Source organism: Achroia grisella, unplaced genomic scaffold (assembly GCF_030625045.1).
Source record: "Achroia grisella isolate CSIRO2021 unplaced genomic scaffold, CSIRO_AGI_Agris_v1 utg3297, whole genome shotgun sequence".
Lineage (NCBI taxonomy): Eukaryota > Metazoa > Arthropoda > Insecta > Lepidoptera > Pyralidae > Achroia > Achroia grisella.
The window spans coordinates 347,960-370,003 of record NW_026712802.1 but is presented as its reverse complement, the minus strand read 5'-3'; the positions used below and the strand labels follow the sequence as shown (position 1 = coordinate 370,003).

Here is a 22,044-nt window from a genome sequence, read left to right as displayed (position 1 = left end):
ATATAATTTATGGGTTCGTAAAAATACTTTTTCTGCATTTTAAAATCGTATACTAATTTATAAGTAGGTAGTACGTAAAGGTTAATTCAATTGTATATTTAATAGTGAGATAAGACTTATTCGTTTAAGATGTCTATAGATATAATTAGATCTAACTACAATTATTCATAATTTAAATAAGTTAACATGAAAATAGGTTTGAACAAGTGTTCAGTATTCTAGAAGTTTCTGTCGATTTTATTTACAGATTTGTCGTAGATGTAGTAAATTTGTAGAAACTATAAAACATAAATTAAAAATGTAAAACAATGATAACATAATTATAGAAGTATATAATTTTTTACTTATTCATAAAAAATACAATAAGTAAATAAAGTCAGTGGAACATATTAAAACATAAGTATTTGTGATTTATATCATGTACTTTACGTTATAATAAATCTGTAAAAAAAATAAGAGTATGGGAATATTTTTTTATTGCATCGGATATTGATATAACTTGAGATTATTATAAAGAATGGCTACGAATTAGTAATGTTTACAACTGGGTATATTTTTGTAGCGGTACGTCGTTTGTCGCTGCGGAATGCTGAGTCAACGGTTCACTTGCGGAAACATGAGATGGGGTTGAAGTAGCACTGGCGGAACCGGACCTGGCGCTTGTCTGCCCGCCACTGCCGAGCCAGCCGCCCATCCAGTGTTCGCACGCCCCAGCCCCGAGGTTCCGTCTGAGGCCACGAACGGCTAACTCGACCCATCCTAGACACATAAAAAAACATATGTTACACCGGTTCGCACATGCACTGCTCAGTAGCTTGGTTTCGGAGCGGCCAGAGGTGGATATTTTCACGACAATATTAATAAGTTTATTGAGTGTTTTTTTTATGTAATTACATTATTCGTTATATTATATTATTGGCTCACTATACGCTTTGGATTATCTGTAAATGTGATGAGCACCTTATCTTAAATAAAGAAAGAAATATATCTGTGACTATTTTTATGCATAACATCAAGTCTTGTTAAAAGTTATGAATTCTTGGGTTACTTATTATAAAAAGAAAAACTAATTGGTAGTTTATTTTTGAGTTAGAAATTAACGACATTATAAATGGTAAATTGCGGTATGAAGTTATTTTGAAACATCGATATCGGCTTATCGACTGAATGAAGGCTACTGCCTTCATTCGGTGACATCGATGTTAAATATTTGTAGAGTCCTTGATCCAGTTTCGAAAATCAAAAAGCTGTTTCGTTTGCGGTAGATCTGATTTATTTCATTTGTTTGACAGCCGCAAAAGGTATGCGCGGTTTTCTAAATAACATGTTGCGTGACGTTTTATAAATGCAATAATTGTTTTGTATTCAGATTTTCCTGGTGATATTTTCTGTAGTAAGATAAAAGGCTAATTAAACCTAGTTATGACTGTAATCCAAAATCAGAAATAGGGTTGTCAGAAGCTCAAACCTCTGTTATGGATATTATCTATTTTAGATGAATAATTGTATCATAGTAAAGAGCATTTTAATATTAGTTTAGATACCGAATTTATTCTCTTTAATAGTTATAAATTTATCTTAAAAACCAAACATTTATTATTTTAGACAATATTTATTTATTTTTTTCAGAAATTTTTATAATTGCATTAATGCAAAAATTATGTACAATTCAGTGAAATTACAGAACTGTTTCTAAAGAAAACCCGAAAATTTATAGTTTGAAACCCGGCATATACTTATCGGTAATATCACAGATAACATAATATAACTAAATTACATAACCTATTATCTTATAAAAAACATTTTCGCATGGTGTATATAAATTGATAAATAGACTGTTACGAACAGCTCCTTGTTACCTTGATAAGAGTTTAGGATGTTAACTATACACAGAGGGTTATATATATATCTAAGTCTCTGACAAATTAGTTCACAACATTGAGGAAAATTGTTACAACGGAGGAGATAAATCAATTACAAGTACAAATACTTAGCCTAATAATATGATAGGTTACTGGATCAACTCAATGAAAATTGGTAACTGGCGAATAAATTAAGAATCAGATACATAACACAGTGTTTCCACCAATAAGCTTTTCGAATTGTACAAGTACCTACAACACATGTTTAGAATATTTAGCGCGCACTTACAATATAGTATAACTAAAAAATATACCGGTAGGTAATTCTACAATAAGTAGACACAATATATTTAGTAATGTATTTAAATAATAACGGGATAAAACTTTTACCTACAGTGCAAACAATTGTTGTACCCACTTAAGTGGCAAAAATTACTAGTAAAGTGTATTAATTGGCATGTGTTCAGTTTGCACTATTGTACTTGAAGAAATTAACTTGTACTGCGAAGAGTGGTGAGAGCTGCGACACACATTTTCTGAAAACGTGTTTTATAAAATAAATGGTACGTCATGTAACATGAAAACCCTTCTAACTGTTCTGAACATGTAGTACAGGTTAGTACTGTTAATTAAAACGTTTTCACATCGTACGTAAATATCCAACAAATCTAAACTGCAAAATTGCTTTACCTTTTATTATGTTAGGAAAAACGTTGCACGGGGTATTATTCGCTATACAAATATTCATTAGTCAAAATGTATTTATATTTTGTTTGGGTTTGAACTTGAATGAAGAAGGTACTTAATTTATCAAAATAATTTTAATTAACTTTTCAATTATATTTATATACATTCTATTTCTCTCAAACCTTTCCACCGAATCTGGGTTTAGTTATTTGCAAAAACACGTTGTATGTATGTATGATTACATTATTATTTAAAACTTGTTCTATTTACCTTTCTAGTTACCTTCATACTATTCTTTTATTCTTCATGGTGTGTAGGCTCGAAAAACTGTATTTTTAATGCTACCCATTCAAAAGACAGATATTGCAATATTATATTTCGATGTTCGTTACTCAAACTCACATATTAGGTTGGAATTAAATTTAGTAAACAGATTGATCGTATATCCTTTGAGAATACTATTTGACCCGATAATGCTATCTCATGGGATAATTCAAAATGTTCATTTTATTCTGAAATTATTAGATACATTATCTAACAGATCAGGTATAAGAAGAAGACTGCACGAATTTATGTAAACACTGTTCAGTTATTATCAATATACCATAGAGAACACAAAAAATATATTTAGAAATGAAATCGTAGTAGAGATATATATAATTGAAGTCACTGGGATCAAATATTTAAAATACCTATAAATTAATTAGAGGTTGAGTTGAATTCTTTTATTATTACTTTAGACAGTTTATTGTCTGACCTAACTCAGTTTTGGTCAGCTTCAGTATAAAATTGGTATTTTGGGATCAACTTGACCAAGTTGATTACAAAATTGCTGATTTCCACAACTATGCCTGTGACCGTAACCACATCAGTGATTAGTAATTACTAAATTTCTGTAATCGATAAGGATAAATAGGTAATATATTTAACTGACGTCACTGCTTTTGTGTACCTATACTTACATAGGTACATAGGAATGAGCATAGTTTTGTTAGCAATAAAAGCACTATATGGAGTTAATTACGCGTCCTAACTACGAGTAGTTCCTGCTACCTGCAACCATGTAATCACAAAGCAAGCTGAGCCTTGATTAACTTGATCAACAATTTTCCAGTAAATGTGAGAAATCATGTATGTAAATACACATCTTTATAAAATAAGTAGCGACTAGTGTCTATGAAGTCCTTGTTTAATATATTATACATATACATATAACCCATGCCTTATGTAGTATAGTCTTGTATTGTGTAATAATATATATTTTACAAGTCGTTATTATTTTTTTAAAATATACAGTGGTTACGCAATCTTATATTTTAGCAGGTAGTACTTTCTATTATATTTAGAGCAGAATGGATAATACAGATTATTGTAGTGATATTAGTAATATTTATGTATTTATTGATATCCTAAAGATAGTGATATAATTTCTTTATTGTATTCTCATGGTGAAAACCTTTTATTGCCTTGAATATAAGAGAATTATCTTAAATTTAAACGAGAAACGTACGTACCTGTCTTCGGCGTCCAATTGCAACAGTAATTTACGCAGAGCAGTGGTGTCAATAGAGTCCCAGGGTCCTGTTAAGTCTATACCATTATCGGGGCGCCCTACCAGCGTATTTTCTGATTGATCATCATCTGACTCCTGTAAAGAAAAAATAAGAAGAAAAAAATAAACGGAAGAAGCGTATTTCTACGTAAATCCGAATAGTGGTGTGTTCACAGTTCTCTACTATTAATTATAGTGTGTATGAACTTATAGACATTCATACAAGTCATAATTCTTTTATAGAATTAGAATTACTAATAAGCTGAACGTCCACTTCATATTAAGTATTAACCATTGAATAGCTACATGAACAGCACTATAGATATAACGTTATCGTGTGATCTTGCGTTTATAAAGCAAGCTGCTTGGCGGCCGAAATAAGTAGGTAAGACTGAAAAACCCGCGTTGACGTTATTTCATGATTTTTTTATATAATCTATCTCCGTTTAATTGACTCGTACTTTCTATTATCTAGGAGTTTTTACTAATATAAGCACGTACGTTATTGAAGTCACTGAGCACCACATTCAACCAAACACCTAAACTATTAGAATAATTATAAAAATTCGACAATAAAATACTGAATCATAGTATCTACGTTATGTAGGTATATTTTAAAAGAAGATAGATAGTGTTAATTACATCTTAAAGAAATAATCCAGTTATCGGTTTCTCAGATAATGTTATTATAGATTTAAATTCATTGAGGCTTAGTTGAACGGTTGTAGTTTATGATGTATGGTGTAGGTAGAGATTATAAATTAAAGTAAATAAATTAAATAGTCAATTACAGATTTTTATTACGTAATATAATCTTACCACGGGTACTGCTAAGATTGTTACAAACATTAATGCCAATGTGCTTAACATGATAACCATACTGGAACTGTAGACGGTAGAAAATTTCATTATGAAGAGGCGGTTTTAAAACTGTGGACAATAAAATACAAAGTCAGTTTTAAGCATTATATAACAAAACTTGGTGTGTGTGAGTGTGAAAGTAGTGTGATGTAAAAATCTTTTTCGTTGAAGTTCATTCAATTCAATAATTAGGCTAAACAGTTTACCTGCCTACGCTAACGATACCAATATTCTGGCGAGGCATAATAAAACTAGGTTAGTTAGCCTGTCGTGGCGTATACACCAGAAATTAACCATCATGGTTTCCAGTGGGGATTACGTGGAGCTCGACATGACTTAATAAATCTTTTATGGGCAGACAGAAACAGAACGTAGACATATTTGTCTACTTTCATACGTAGCAACAGTGCCGAAATATCGGGAAAAAATATGTATAAAACGTAGTTCTGGTTATTTTTTTATGTTCAATAATGCTATACATAATAACAATAGATACTTTCAAATATATTGACCGATAATCAAAAATAGGGTGATAATCTCGTATATATGCATAGTTAGACAAAACTACCCATTGCTGACGCTTTACACGGATGCTTTCGTCAACTAGAACTTTGCTATGCTATAAAATAATTTAAATAGCAAAGTTCTGTTTTCTACATTGCGTTAATGGTTAGTTAGCTTCGTACAAACGATTTTAGAACTATGGATTACATGTCTTATAGAGATTTATAGCGACGTAAGCTGACGAAAGGATATTAAACAGCAGGAAACACCGTTTACTGCTCTTGGATTCGCCAAGAGCATTAATGGGTCCCATAATACACTTCTTTTATAAGCAGTACGAAAGATATAAAAAGTTTTGCTTTCTACTGCATATTCTGTTCATGGCTAAATAGGAGTAAATACTTACCTAAAGGCTTGTGAAGTAATTATTTGCTTGAATTATAAATTAACATAAATAAGGTAGAAATAAAAATTGAGTTAGTGAATTTTTTTTTCAGAAAAAAAGTACGTAGATAGAATCTAGGCTACTTACTCTTTCTTAAGTCTGTACTCTAGTAAAGTAGTTAGTATTATATGACCACAAAAATAACTGTTTATTATGAGTGTTAAAATTAGAACTATTCAGTCGTACATGTATATTATATATTACAGTATAAATTAAATATCAACCAATGGAAGGTGCTACTAGTACAACAAATATCGTGAGATACAGCATTATAGTCGACAAGCCAGAAACTTCTTTCGTCAATTATTTACACCTTTGGTCAGTTGGTTAACTTTACCTGTTCCTGGCTCGCGGACCATTATGAGTTTTGATTTATTTTACTCATAGGTCAATTTACCATTGCATATGTATTTATGATCTAGCGGTTTAGTTTGGTCGCGGGTTCGATTACTCGCATGGTACAAACATTTGATTCATGAGTATGATTGTTTGTATCGGTTTGGGAGTTTTCTATGTATACTATTTACAAAAATAAAAATATCTATGTATCAGTTATTTAGTATCCATGACACAAGCATTAGCTAGCTTAACTTGGATCTAGATGGCACTGTGCGAATTGTCCTGAGATTATTATTAAATTTATTTCATAAACTGTTGATAGATAATAATTTAACTGTGGTTTGAAATTCAAGGGGATGATTATTGAATACATTAATTTGTTATATTATTTTAGCAAACATAAGTGTGGATGTTACTGATGTTGTTTGCAAATAAAAAACGTGTGGGAAGGTTAATATATTGGCAATTACAATTTACAGTTGTACAATAAAATATAATTTGAATGTAATGTAGGTACGCGTGAAGTAAATAAACGTGCTTATGTGTGATACTCTTATTGATATTTACGGGCATGGGAGTAGGGAAGCTGCGGCGGACAGCTGTATCCTCCACGTTTTATTTTGTCACCATCTCCTTGTGTGATGTGATGTCATTTTCATGGCTACTATGTAGTACCTACAGTTATGGACAGGGATACGTAAAAAGGTACTTTCGTTTTTTATCATTAAGGTAATTAACGTATTATTGCGACATTTAACATTCAGTGTTAGTGCTGCTGACTGTACCTACTCGAGTATTTCATTGCAGGTACAATAAAATAATATTTTGAGAAGAAATACATTATGTATGGTATAACATATATAAGATTACTAATTTCGATATTTATTAAAAAGATAAAAAAACTCCTGTGTGATGAGACAATCAAGAAAATGCACCATTTTCATGAAATACAAATCATTATTATAACTTTAATGGAAAAGTACTGGCAGAATAGTGATTTTGTGTATACAATTTTCTGAGATATATTTTCCAGCAATAATTTACATCGGATCTAGATGTATCTGATCCTTTATACTATTATTTGGTGGCGGAGTGGTACCTAGGTATCTAACAATTTAAAATTTAGGCTTGCGTAACTGAATATGTGTAATAATAGAAAATATTACCATAAAATTTTGTTTATGTGGCGGCGGGTCCTCTGTCCTGGGTCATCACCTCTGGGACATTTGTTTGTCGGTTGTTTAAGTTCTATTTATTGTTTTAATATAAATTTCATCGTTATGGTATGTATTGAGTATGAGTATTTACTTTAAAAATATAATTTCTAACACTTCATTATTTAAATTTTATGGTAGTACATATATATTAATTTATTCAACATCATTTCTTCATTTCTAAGTTTAAGTACATCCATTCTACAATATAGATTCACATATCAATCTGTCTGTTATTTCACAGCCTTTAATTTTGTTTATTCAAATGTTTTTGGCATAGTGTTCTTTCTTAGTAAATAACATTTAATTAAGAACTTGTGAAACCGTAATTGTCATTTTTAAAACGAAATAAATGTCTACTTTTTTATCAATTTAAATAGCAAATACCAGAATCAAAGTTGCGGGGATAAGGTTACGACTGACACCTTTGTTCGGGAGTGACAGCTTAGATTCTGTGACTAAAATCTCAAGTGGGATAGTACTACATATAGCACTTTACTATTTATTTTCTCAGACATCTTAAATAACCATGATGTGATTTAATTTATGTGACCTAGATTTCTACAAAAAGTACTAATGGTATCAATTTTAAATTTATAATTGTTTTCGATACTTTCACAATGGAAAAATAAAAATAGATATAGGTATATTTATATACTTTCTTTTAAAAATAAGCCAAATTCGCTCTTCGAAATTTCAGCATAAACACACTAGCTTTGAAAAGGTATATGCAAAAAAGGTAATTTGTCCCTTTCAGGGCAAACTTACATAAAAAATTTAAAACATATAGTAACCTGATGTAAGATACCGACTCGTATGTAACCTGATTTTGTGTGATTGGAATGACAAATACGCCAACTAAGGAAAAGTGACACTATTTATCTATTAAAAATGTAGAAAGCCGTGTCATTTATTAAGGTATGATTCAGATACTAGTAAGAGCTGAATGGTAAGACAGGATGAAAAAAATGTTTTAAACTTAGTTTCTTATATATAAAGGCACTTAAGTGGCAATGTCCGCAAATTGTAGGACGATTAATCGACAGCAAAATAATCTTTAGTATAATATTAACTATATTTTGTGAAAAAGGAATTGTTGAAGAACGCAAAGGTTAAAAGGATAACCTTTCTCATCCTCATACATCTTCATGATGTCCCCCGGGGTTCGTATCACAAAATGCGGGAGTGACGGCCGCCTCACGGATTGCGAATCGCCTTGACAAATAATTGGATATTCGAGGTGCTATTTATCAATGAGCGCAATTTTTCCGCGGTATCGGTTATAAACAAATGTACCTATACCACGACTAACCATACAAGATTGACAAGGAGAAAAATCAGGGTATTATATATGTACATAAAAATCTGAATAAAAGGTTTAATTTATAGTTGTACTATGTCGTTTAATTTATGTTTATTTATAATTTATATTTACAAGCTGACGGTTCACCAGAAAAAATTGCATCTATACTACATGTAGATGGTACAAAACACATGATATATACATATATACCTACCTAATATGTCACTGTTTCTAAGGCTTGGGGAACCTGACTCTACACAGTCAATTTAATACAAATACTCCTACTAAGGAATATTTTACAGAAATAGTAGGTACAAATATTCAATTACATAATATTTTTCTGTATTCATATTTACCACAGAGTGCACGTCTAATATATAAAATTCTCGTGTCACAGGTTTCGTGTTTATACTCCTCCGAAATGGCTTGACCGATTTTAATGAAATTTCATATGTATATTCAGTAGGCCTGAGAATAGTTTATAACTAATTTTTATACCCCTAAGTGTTAAGAGTGGCTCACCCCAAACATATTTTCGACAGTTTTTTTAATTTAATTTTTTTTATATGTGGCATTAAAAAATACATACAACCCTAAAACTTAATCCTTATACCACTAACCCCTATTTTCTCATTCCGATTTCAATTTATATGGTAAAACAACATTTGCGCAGTCAGCTAGTTATACGTATATAAAAATTAAGAGTAGCGTGTACATTCAATAAGTTCGTAAATATCTAACAGATTAGGTCTATTTCTGAGTGCTAACAAATTAAGTATCATGGAAATTTATTTTTAAATTCGGTAATGGTTGTTTACATTAACCTTTATGAATCTTCAATGGTGAGGACTCGCAACAACTTAAGTAAATAAATGTTAATACGTTTAAAAAAAGTTATGATCAATCTATATAGCATTCAAATACTTTAGCAATTTAAACTTTGTGTTTATTATTCAATTGAGGTTATGCGTATGTAGAAAATTCGAGTATAATAAATATAAAATTGCAATTTTGTCTATTCGAGGAATCTTCTGAACATTAGGTATATCAAAATTAATTCCGTGATTTTTACGTGATGCCCGGAAAACATAAAAGGGGAAAGATGTAATCCTCTTTAGACTTTTGAGTAGGTTTAGTATTCTTTTATTTTATTATAATAGAAAGTTCATTGTTCGGCAAAAGAAAAGAAGTCTATTTTAAAAGATTTTTTTGGTACTTAAGAATAATGGATACACGTAAAAGAATTAACCCAATTTTCAGAAATTGCATAGCAATAGTATAGTTTCTTTAAAAAAGACTCTAAATTTGTAGTTTTTTCTTTACAAACCTGTAATTTTAGATATTACAATAGATATAAATGCGGAAAATATTTTTGGCATAAATTTATAATTCTAAATAATAATATATCCTAATCCTGAGTCATTTTATATTTTTTTTAAACTAATAGACTTCTTGTCAAGCCCTCGAAAGACGAGAAATACTCCTGGTAATTTTTTAAACCAAAGTACCCCACACTTCAAAGGTTAAATGAAAAAGGTTTTCAGGTAAAAAAAGCTTATTCCATATTAGTATATATTATTTACAGAAAAAGTTCTATAGTTTTTGTTTAAATATATATCAGGAATCTTTTTAGTACATAAGTATAATATATAAAATGTAGAACTATAATACATATTATAATTTAAATTTTTTTAATAAGTATGAACTATTTCTTAAATTTAATATAAACCTTGAGTTGTATATTTGTAATTTTAGATTTTATGTCTAGCTAAGGGATATTCGTTCAATACAAGTTATACTTGAAGTATCTAACATACTGTGGCGGAATTCTTTCGTCAACAATCTAGTTCGGATTTCTCAAAGAGTTAACCCTTTCCTTGGTAACAGATCTTGCAATGTATCAGATCAAATTAAATTCTTATTGAAGTTTGCTATCTAATACATATTCAATTAAATATTCATGAATTTTTATAACTGAATACATATAATGATATTGCTATCCATACATAAAATGAATGATAAAATGAATAATAAAATGAATTACTACTGATTACTAAATCAAATCAATGAATTGATATTTTGTGACATTTTTTGGAAGCCCAGTAGGTAAATACTACCATAAGACAATTTTTTTTCTATAAGCAATCCTTTAGCCAGATATTTGTATACTAAATGAAATATACATCCACGTTTCGGTTGTTTGAGAAAAAATACACAGTAGTATCACAAGTTTTGATAATGGAAAATAATCAAAAATTACTTTAATTAGCCGTGAGTACTCGTTAAACTTATTAATAAACCATATTCCAACTGGTTATGGGCGATGTACAGCGGAAATTACTAAAGTAACTTAGCCGGTAGTAACTATGCTTGGTATGGTATTTGTAGTTAAGACTTTCTATAAACTTGTAAATTATTTATACAGATTTTAGACACGTGTAAATTTGTATGATATTGTGTTTATATGATTTATAAACAATGGTGTTTATATACAAATAGTTATTGACTCATCTAGTAAGTGGTAACCGTCGCCTTTATATGTACATGAACAGTAAGTACTATGGATTTGGCGTTTGTTTTTTCCAATCAGTTTACAACTAAAATAAATATGCAGGTACCTCGTTTAACTAGTATATAATAATATAATAGATGTACAATGTGCATCATGTTAGTGCAAATTTCCAGTTATTTTGATTACGGAGAGATGAGATTTTACAAGGTTACAAAAGTATGATTAGAAGATCGATTTGTAGTTCTGCTGTGAAGTCCTCATACCTATATGATTAGTGTTATATTATCCTATTATTTTATAGTAGGCATAATATTCCAATTGATTTCAACTCCTTCACAAATCAGCTCTTCATGTCATTAATTTAAAGCCATTGTCTGTCTGGTTGTGACATTCTAATTGTCAAATAAATGAACCTATTTCAATACATTAAATGCCTCGAAACTGATTTTGACTATGTTTTATTCAAAACTGTCTAACTGTTACTAAATTACGCGTCGTTGTTGTGAACTTTCTTGATACCGTAAAACTGACAGTCTGCCTTAGGTACCTGTCAAATTAATATAAAAAACAAATTTCTGAACAAAGTTATAGAACTACGAGTACTTCAAACTTTTTCTAGTTTTATAAAGTTTATAATGTTATTAGATATCTTTTGTTGTTTTTTTTTCCACCAACTACAAAAAGGAAGACATTAAGACTTCTTTTCAATTCTACACGTATTATGTTTCTGCGTACAATATAAATTCTTCCAAACCGGATGAATAGGTAAGCATCCCATTTTTTTTTTGGATTAGTGAAAAAGTTTTTAACAAACTTATTAATTGCGAAAAGTTCGGAATAGAAACAAAATAAGCCAATATGTATGTTCTTGATCCGTGATTTTTCGTAATGCTGTTATAATACATTTCTAAATGCAAAACATAACGATTATCTAAATAAGAATCTTTTGAGATAATAGGAATAATGGCTACTGATAAAATATGGTACTTGTATTTCAATAAAGAAAAGACGGTTGGTTAACTCGTACAAAAAAATATCAATTTAAAAATTAAATTAGCCGGCACTTATTAAATTATTTCTATTTCGATAGATACAAATAACAATGAGAATCAAAGGTTGAATACAATTTGTCTTTAAGAATTTGGTTAGTTTCAAATAGAAAGGGATCTCAATTACACTATACATATTTATATTGTATTATTATTATATTTTATATATATTTGTCAGTCTAAACAAGTTCATTATACTTTAAATTTTCCGCTTTTGTTTTGAAAAAAAAAACACTTGGTTTACTAAATTTTTAGTTCAGTAGATTGTGGCCAAAAAGTTAAATTTAACTTTTAGTAGTAGATATCTTTTACTTCTTTAATATGTATAAGTTGTACGGCTTCAACAGTGTTTTTCAGTTCATTTATTTGTGGTCACTCGCTTTATTTTGCATTTAATTACGAATATAATTTTACTTCTCTTATTTAATCTTATTCTTCTTGATAATAAGAAGATAGCAGTAGCACCTTGGATTTTAGCTACAGAATTAACAACTATGTACACTGTACGAATATAAGGAGTACCACTGATATTACAAGCATTTCATTAGTTACTTGATGCTTGCTGATCATATTACCACAAATATAACAAAAACAAACAAAACAATATTTGTAAAAATCTTAAATTGCATTGGGTACCGTATACCTACCTAGTTGTATAGATATAAATATAGAAGTGATATACTTATGCCGTATATATATTATATGTTAATATTATTATATATAAATCTATTTACAAAAATCAATATTAATTGACTGATAAATTAATTGTTAACTATACCGTAATTAATATGTTTATTTATTTATTTATTTAAGCTTTGCATTCCATAATTTTACAATAGATAGATAGACAGGTACATTTCAAAGTAGGTTAATTATGGACCCTGTTGGGCACAGCAAGCGGAAGAGTAGAGAGGAGGACGAGTTATTTTTTATATAATATATAATAATAATATAAAAATAATAATAATAATTAATAATTTGAAATTGTATATATCTAATTACTAAAATTGTATAATATTTAATTCAATATGTCATTTTTATATTCTAAAATTGTATAATAACATTTTTTAATCAACAATGTCTTGAGATTTCTTATAAATATTTTATCATTTTTTATCTCTTTTAGAGAAAGTGGTAAGTTATATATTTACGAATTTACTGGTTTCTAGAATATAAATGCAAGTCAAAGTAAGAATATTATGTTTTTGGAAATATGGTTTACAGCTTTTACGATTGTCAATATTTACTAGTATTCTAATTAGTTTTTTTTGTAAGGTAAAGAGAGTAGGTGCATCAGTACTGTTTCCCCACATTATTATCCCATAACTCAACCATGCGTACGCATATGCATAGTAAGTGCTGAGAGCGGTTTGCAAGTTAGTGGTTCTATTAACTTCCCGAAATGCATATAAAAACCTAGACACTTTACTTTTTATTTTCTTGATATGCGATTTCCAATTTATTTGTGAGTCAATGGATATACCGAGGAGCGTGAATTCATTGACCACTTCCAATTGCATTCCGTTATACACGAAGTCAACGTCAAGTGGTCTTCTTTGACATGGGTGGATGGTCATTAATTTAGTTTTATTATAGTTAATATCTAAGTTATGGTCGCGCATCCAATTAGACGTTCTATCAAGAATCGAATTAAGTTGGGCATCCAAGTCTGTACCACTTTGGCACGATGTAAGCTGAGAGACATCATCCGCGAAAAGAACACAGGACTCTTGTACAATTTTAGGGAGATCGTTTATATAAATTAAAAACAATATACAGCCGATAAAACTTCCTTGAGGAATTGATGCGTTTACCACTTTATTATCCGATCTTATCATTTCAATCATGTTCTTACTATTATTGAAGTATTCGATTTCAACTATTTGCTCTGTTTTTCAAGTAGGCTGCAAACTATTTATGTGGTATTCCTCGTATCCCTACACCGTGTAACTTATCTAATAATATGTTATATTGTACTTTGTCGTAAGCTTTGGTCATGTCTAATAATATTCCAATAGCGTACTGTTTACTGTTAATTATATTTAATATTTCCTGTATATATTTATAGATAGCCAAGGTTGTTGATCTATTTTTTCGAAATCCATTTTGACCGTCGTCAAGTATTTAGTATTTTTCACAGTAGGAATGGATACGGTCACACGGAGAATTTATATTCTGACATAAGATCTAGTAGTTTATTTGATTTTAAGTTGTTAACCGTATAGATAATTGTTAACCGTATAGAAGAAAAATGCAATGTTGACTAATTAAGGACTTTATATTTCACAATAGTAACTACCTATGTTTATTGCATAATATATTTGATTTGATTAAAAAAACCCATACACTGATTTCTTATGAACACCTATAGTATAGTATCTGAAACTAGGTAAACGAACGGAGTTCGAGAGCTATGCACCCGGGGGACCAAAGGTGAGGTTTGGGTGGGGCCCACTGAAGTCGATACCACTTAATTCGGTACTTTTTCAATGTCAAAGAATATTACTTCATTATTACACCTGAGCTTACTATAAAGAATGTTTTTTGTACTATTACCCTATCAGAAGATTAAAATAAGAAATTTGGGGAGTTTTGAAATTGTTTCGTAGATTCCATTATCAGACGTTGACTTTATCCCAACGGGACCAACTCGAGGGTTGATAAACTTAACCCTATTTCAATACGAAAAACAATTCTGTACTCAACTGGGAAAAAACCTTTCGATCGATTGGGAATGCTCTTTATTTTCCAGAAGACTGTAGTCAAATTTTCATTCACTTTCGTGACATTAATGTTCATGTTATATTATATACGTATAGATTGGACGGATGATAATGGAATGGTGGCGGATGTTAAGATTTATACCCATCATCGTCCTCCTCAAATGCTCCGGTGATAAAATCAGTTCAGATCAGTGAAATGTGGAAATTCACCGGGAACCATGTGGAGGTCAACTTAAATTGGTATTTCGTTAGAATTAGTCCACATTACTAACAAGCTCATTCCCCCCCTACACGTACCTACAGGTTCTGACAATAGAGTAGAGGTGTTATCTAATACATTCAGAATAGTGTTTAATAATTTAATTGTATATATATAGTCCGTACTTAAGGGAAAGGTGTAGTGCAATTAATGTTCCTTTTTTATGTAGACTAGAAATTATTCTTCGGATAGTAAGAGTACTGATAAAATATTATTACAAGTATGCTAAATTTCATGATGAAATAAGAAAATAAAACTTATTTTCATACACATATAATAATAATGGTAATGATTTATTTAGATTTATTCTAATAGTCTATGGTAGATAAACAAGGTTTACCACTAATGTTTCTTACCACACATATAAGTAACAGAACTGAAAATGATATGTAAAAACTGTAGAAAATGTATTCACTGCATCCTAAAATAGGTTGATAGTTATCCGATGAAATGCAAGGAAGGCGGCTCGCATTTGCCGGATATTTGCAATGTACAAGGAGGATTGCAACCGAACATTACGACTGACTAGGGTTTCTGTATTTAAAAATATATGTCCTTATAGTTATTTTCTTTTCCTTATACTACATGATGTAAAAAATATTGACAGTAAGAACCTCCTCCTTTTTAAAATCATTTCACAAATAGCTAATAAATAAAATATTGCATTTAAATTAAGAATATATTCCGCAGTTGACAATGGTCTGGTTCATACAAGCTAATTATTCAGCGGAGAGACCATCTTATTAGCATAGAAACTAATCTCATTAGTGCATTTGAATTGAATTATTTGATACAAATCCACTAATGAGTTTAATTAAAATTAATTTAATTAAAATGTATTATATATTTATTGTATAAACTTTCTTTTTATATTGAACAAAGATTGTATTGCTATCATTATTTTTCAGTTATCGTAGTAACTACAACGTGGGTAAAGTATTACATTATGTTGTTACTTTAAGTTCATAGCGTTGTGAAACTTAAGTTTCATGAATATTTTATGTTAGTTTGAAAGTGTAGTAAAGTCTCAAGCAAACCGATTTAACTTAATATTAATAAAGTTGGCCGTTAAGTGTAGCATCGATGTACATCATTTTTAGGGTTCCGTATTCTCTGGCCGTTGTAAATGGTTTTTGATAGTAATACAATATGATGTTATCTGTGGTAATATGCATCATGTTTATCCTATATTTTGTTGACGAAATATATTTATTGCGTGCACTATCCTATCTTTGCCGAATGTGCTTAAATTTTAACGAGCATATGACTATATTTTGTTCAATGATAAGTGTTTATTTTACTAGGAATTAATAATAGTTATGTTACCTTTTTTTAAATTAATAAACAGTTAAGAGCGCGGTGTCTTTTTTTTCTGGTTACTACCTCGACTTTCATCTAGAATGACGTGAGGCGATACAAAAAAAAGCTTTGTTAATTTATATTTCTGACTGACTCTCCAGTGATGGATACACTGATAACGGTCCATAAAATAATAGAGGATCCGAGGTAGGTTCGAGTTCGCATTGTTGGACTCAAATCCTGTCCATAGGGAATTCATATTCACACCGTAAACCTAAATGGTTTCGAACAGTAGGGTTTCAAATGACTTTCAATCAAAAAGTTACAAAGCTAATTGTAGATTGAATGCTTTCTGAGGTTTTTTCTAAAGACTATGGCATGGGGTTTTTCAACAAGGGTGTTTCAGGTGACCATAAGCATACTATCTGATGAACATAAGGAGTTATACCTGTTAAGACGTGATGGTATATTTAATAACAGACATATATAATTATTACTACTTTAGAGATATATTATTTCTATTCCAACTTTTTTCTCAGGCGATTGAATTGTGTTGTTTATTTTGATTTTAATATTAAATTGATTGTTATAATTTTGTAATAAATGCAATGTTTAATGTAACATTGATGTGACAAAGATATCGATTGCTCTTCAAATGGAAAAGTCATAACCGTCACCTATACCATAAGATGATCATTACAGACATCATATAATATATTGTAACGCATGTGTAACATCTCGTACGTTGTTGTTCCTGAGGACCAATACTAATAACCTTTGATACCGAAAAACAACCTACAAAATAAACTACATAGTAAAAGAATTTAGTAATTAGGGTTATAGATAATAATTTTCTTACTTTTTTCCAATTATGTGGTTTAAGTTATCGTTTCAAGTTTAAGTAATAAAATTGCAGTTCCTCGTTGATATATTATTTAATGGTGTAGAACAGTAAATTGTTTAGTTATATTATCTCGAACAAAGTTAATTATAATCATAATCACGATAAAAACAAGTAGTTTTTAACTATATTTTAAATATGTTAATTGTAGTCACGTATTACATAAATGTATCGAATACTATTAAAGACCAAACATAATAAATAAATATATATAAATGTAAATATAAAAGAAATTTAAAAGGAGTTTACGGCGGTCAGTCGCCAACAATTATAATACATATTTGTAATTAGTTTTTCAAAATTACTCAGTTATAAAGTAGTTGTACCAGTAACTTATATATTATATATTCTTACACATTTGATCGAGAATAATATATTCATATAAAAATTACAGAGATGTCTAAACACCCAAATTTAATGTTACAAAATATATTTTCTTGATATTGCATATACCCCTTTAATATTAAAATTATGAATATTTATGGATGCTCAAACAGTAACAAATGTACGTGAATTTAAAGAAATAGAACCAAATAATATATTAAATTCATGTAACGTATGTTTATCCAAGATACCTACGCTAAAATTTTGGATCATTGGCAGCTGTTTCAATATAAGTTCATATAATTTAACATAAATTATTAGAAATATCATAACAATTTGACTCTGTGATTGTTTTAAATTGTATTAAAAGCACTTACCGTTGAATAACTTGACAGATATAAACTTTTGTAGCAACGTAGTTATGCCGACTTGTATACAACTCTCTTCCGCCTTGCCCGTCGATCGGTATTGAAAGTAAATGGTGTGTCCTGTGTTTCGACGCGGCTTATATAGCTGGCCTCGTCTGCGTAGATGACGGCCGTACAGCGTAGATCTACGCATTCACGGACGTGAACCGTAGCTGCTAGTTGACTACGAGTATATGTACACTGCTACGAGGCTACGGTTCGAGTCTACGAGGGCTACGGTGTATGCATACATTACACCTTATAATTTATAGCATTTTATTAGCACAAAGCCAGGTATAGCGTTAAAGTTTTGAATATATATATATGAGGACATCCAACACAAATTTAGATATATTACAGGTATGTACGTATCCTTCGTAACAATAATCTGTGTATGTTGCAAACAATTTTTATACCTTTCTTATTATTTATGTTTTTCTATAATATTATATTGTTTTTATATGACATAAGTCAATTTAATACAAAAATATTCTTCAACTACAACGGTGCCGTTTTACTTTTGCTCGTCATCTTAGTCATTAGAGCATAATTTTAAATGTTGCATTTTTAAATATGTTTGTTGTATTTGTGATCGTCTTAACCAGGGTTATAAGCTATGAAATATTATAATACAAAATTTAAAAAAAAGTGGAGATATATTATATATATATATCTCCACATTTTTTATTATTGTTTTTTTATTGTATAAAAAAATATTAATAAATAATGACGTATTAAGGTTCAGTGTCCCGGATTATAAAAGGTCGCTCTTTACAGGCACTATTTAGTATCATTCTTTATTATTACACACGTCCGATAGCAGATCGGTATCTAATATGTGACGGAGTAAAATTATAACTCAAAGGAAATAACATCTAAGACAACCATAATTCAAAATATAGAAAAGATTATCTGATAGTTTAAAAAACGGTATGTTAATTATTTCAAATAATATATAACAGAAATTATTGTTTCTGAATGGCATAGAAACTGAAAGTTCATATACCATCCACCTCTGATTATTTAAACAATAATTTTACAAGAATATACCTATTTCTCATAATATTTTTATAATAACTTACAAAAATTTTGATGAATGGGTTTATTATTAACATAGTGCATGCTTGTTGATAGAGTATCATATCAGCGATGTTTCAATTATCACATTATTCGGTGACGTATCGTTACTCATTACACGTCCGCGCCAGCTTTAATAACAATTCAGGATACACCGATTATGCTTCTGTAAACAGTATTTAGATAAAATGACAATTATATACCATATTATTGCCCTCTATTAAGCTTTATCACTCACACACAATCACGTTTGTAATGATTATTTCGTGGAAAATATGTAATTACATACGTACTTTGATTAAGGAAATAAAATTTGGTTAAAAGGCGATGACTTATGTTCCTACGTCATGTGGCTGACTACCGCGAAATAAAAGAAGGGTTTCTAAGTATAAAGCTGATTATTACAGCTATATTAATATAGTCATGAGCAGGGCCCATGTCGCATCAAATATGACTAACTCACTATGATAATAAATTAACCCATAATGTGTGATTAAGACGAGAATGATTACGATATTTAATTCAATTAAATGTACTACTGTAACTGCAAATATTGTCCGTGAAAGTCTATAACTCCTTAATATAAATAATAAGGTGTGCTTACATACCGTTTTGTTACAAAATTTTAATTATTTCGATGTACAATACTTTTAAAAAAGGGCTATGTTTCTATCTATATAGATATATAACAATATACTAAAACTGCAGGTACTCGTAATATGTATCAATAAATATATCCCACAGCCATTGGACAACAAGTAAGTTTTAGTTATAGCATCTAATATTTGTAGTTTTGAAGTTATTTTACAGATTACTGATTTTCTTAGTAAATACTTAGAAAATAGATTGAATGACAAGCTATATAGTAAAATGATCTTTCAGTATACCAAATTAAACGAGTATCTAAATAACAAATGTCTCAAAATCACAAGATTAGATCTGTTTATATCTCCACTTACATTGGTGATATTTTTTAAGAAGTTAATTATTTTATTTAAAAATAAAAATGTAATTTAAATAAATAAATAAAGGTAATAATAATATTATTTACGTATAAAACATATACATTTTGACATTTGGAGTTTCGAAATATGTGTATATATGTAGTGTGTAGTATCGAATTTTCTCTTGAAGAGGTAATAGAACTCCGGGTAATCAACATCAAGTGTACGATGCCCCCAGTTCATTTAGTTTCATACCGGGACACCGGAAATCTTTATCCATTAAATTTACCACAAATTTCATTTGACTGAACATAACACGTATTACTTACCTCAAACGCACGACATTAAAATTAATTAATTACTTTGTTTAGATGAAGGGAAGTACACTAAAGAGAAATAATATATATTTATATATATGAGAGAATATATTCTTTCTTTAGTTGTACACGATTGACAGAGTGGTCGTGTCCTTCATGGTGGTTTATCTTCGTTGTACTCCTTGGCGACAGAGCTCCTCGCAATTTACCTCCATCTGGTATGGTTTTTAGTTGTACGAGAACATTGTACAATGGACAGCTGTGCAGCTGTTTTTATAAGGTCAGTCCATCGCGTTGACAGAGATTATTTGATTAAATCTATAAATATGCATAAGATTTATTTACATTAAAATTTTTATAACATTTTAGAAATATAAGATTTTACGATTAATCATATGAGGTTACTAAGTAAATATACTTACTCATTATTATAGTATATATATATGCATTATGTACACTTACAGTATTATATTTTTGTGAACTCGTAATATTTTGACATTGTCAAAAGCATCCTTATCACGAGCCGACCTTTTATATAATATAAACTTCAAAAAATAGATATATATTTGTTAACTTAATAGCTATGAGTGTTGAATTTTTAAGAAGATCCATTTTATACAAAATGGCATTATAAATAAATAATTGAGTGTAGCCACAACCTACGCAGAGCTTTTATTATGGACACCTACTGAATACTGAGACAAACATACACAACACATTTTTTTGTAAAGACAAATTATTACGTACATACAAAAATATATGCTAATGCATACAAATGTGTGTGCTGCATAGTGATCTAACCCACGACCATCTGAAGGTATAGCTGCTGCCTAAAAACTTTAACCACCAATGAAAAGATTTTACACATTACATGAACGAAATATTTAAAATGATAATATTATTCATAATATACTACATAATCTATATATTTGTAAACAACCGTGAAAAATATTTTTAACTGCGAAAACAATTTGTTTTTATTCCAAATCATATTAAATTTGTTGCTTAGTTTTTAAAATAATGATAATGGGTTTTTGTATATTAAAAATAATTCTACTGATGACTTATATATATTATTTGTAAGTTGCCTAGTACCTTTTTCATAAATAATTTCTTTTTTCCGCCGAATATTGTCTCACCTATTCTATCTATTCAGTAGATAAAATACGAACATCAACAATATCGTAGGCATAGAATGCTTAGTCATACTTTGTAATAACTGCCATGGAGCTACATGATACTAAATGGCGGTTTTATAATAAGTATTTTATACTCGTATTCCCGGAATTTATTTATTTTCAAAGGTGATCAAAGGTCACAAGAGTCTCACATGGTTCCTTATGTGAAGTAACCCAAGTTGTCACGTAGATTGTTATTTATGGGCTACACCTATATAAAGATTTGTTCAATTTTGTCTTACAGTATAAAAAAATTTTTGAATACTTATTATTCCGGTCTCAGAAAA

At 29.6% G+C, this 22,044-nt stretch overlaps 1 protein-coding gene across 1 annotated transcript; it reads right to left on the bottom strand.

Moving 5' to 3' along the window:
- Window positions 1-466: 466 nt before the first annotated feature.
- On the bottom strand, window positions 467-18,284 carry LOC131843787 (allatostatin). Its single transcript, XM_059192536.1, has 4 exons — window positions 18,212-18,284; window positions 4,921-5,031; window positions 4,064-4,197; window positions 467-759 (listed from the first exon to the last, which is right to left on the bottom strand). The coding sequence occupies exons 2-4, from the start codon at window positions 5,008-5,010 to the stop codon at window positions 603-605; spliced, it is 381 nt and encodes a 126-aa protein (XP_059048519.1). The 5' UTR covers window positions 5,011-5,031; window positions 18,212-18,284; the 3' UTR covers window positions 467-602.
- Between the last annotated feature and the right edge of the window lie 3,760 nt (window positions 18,285-22,044).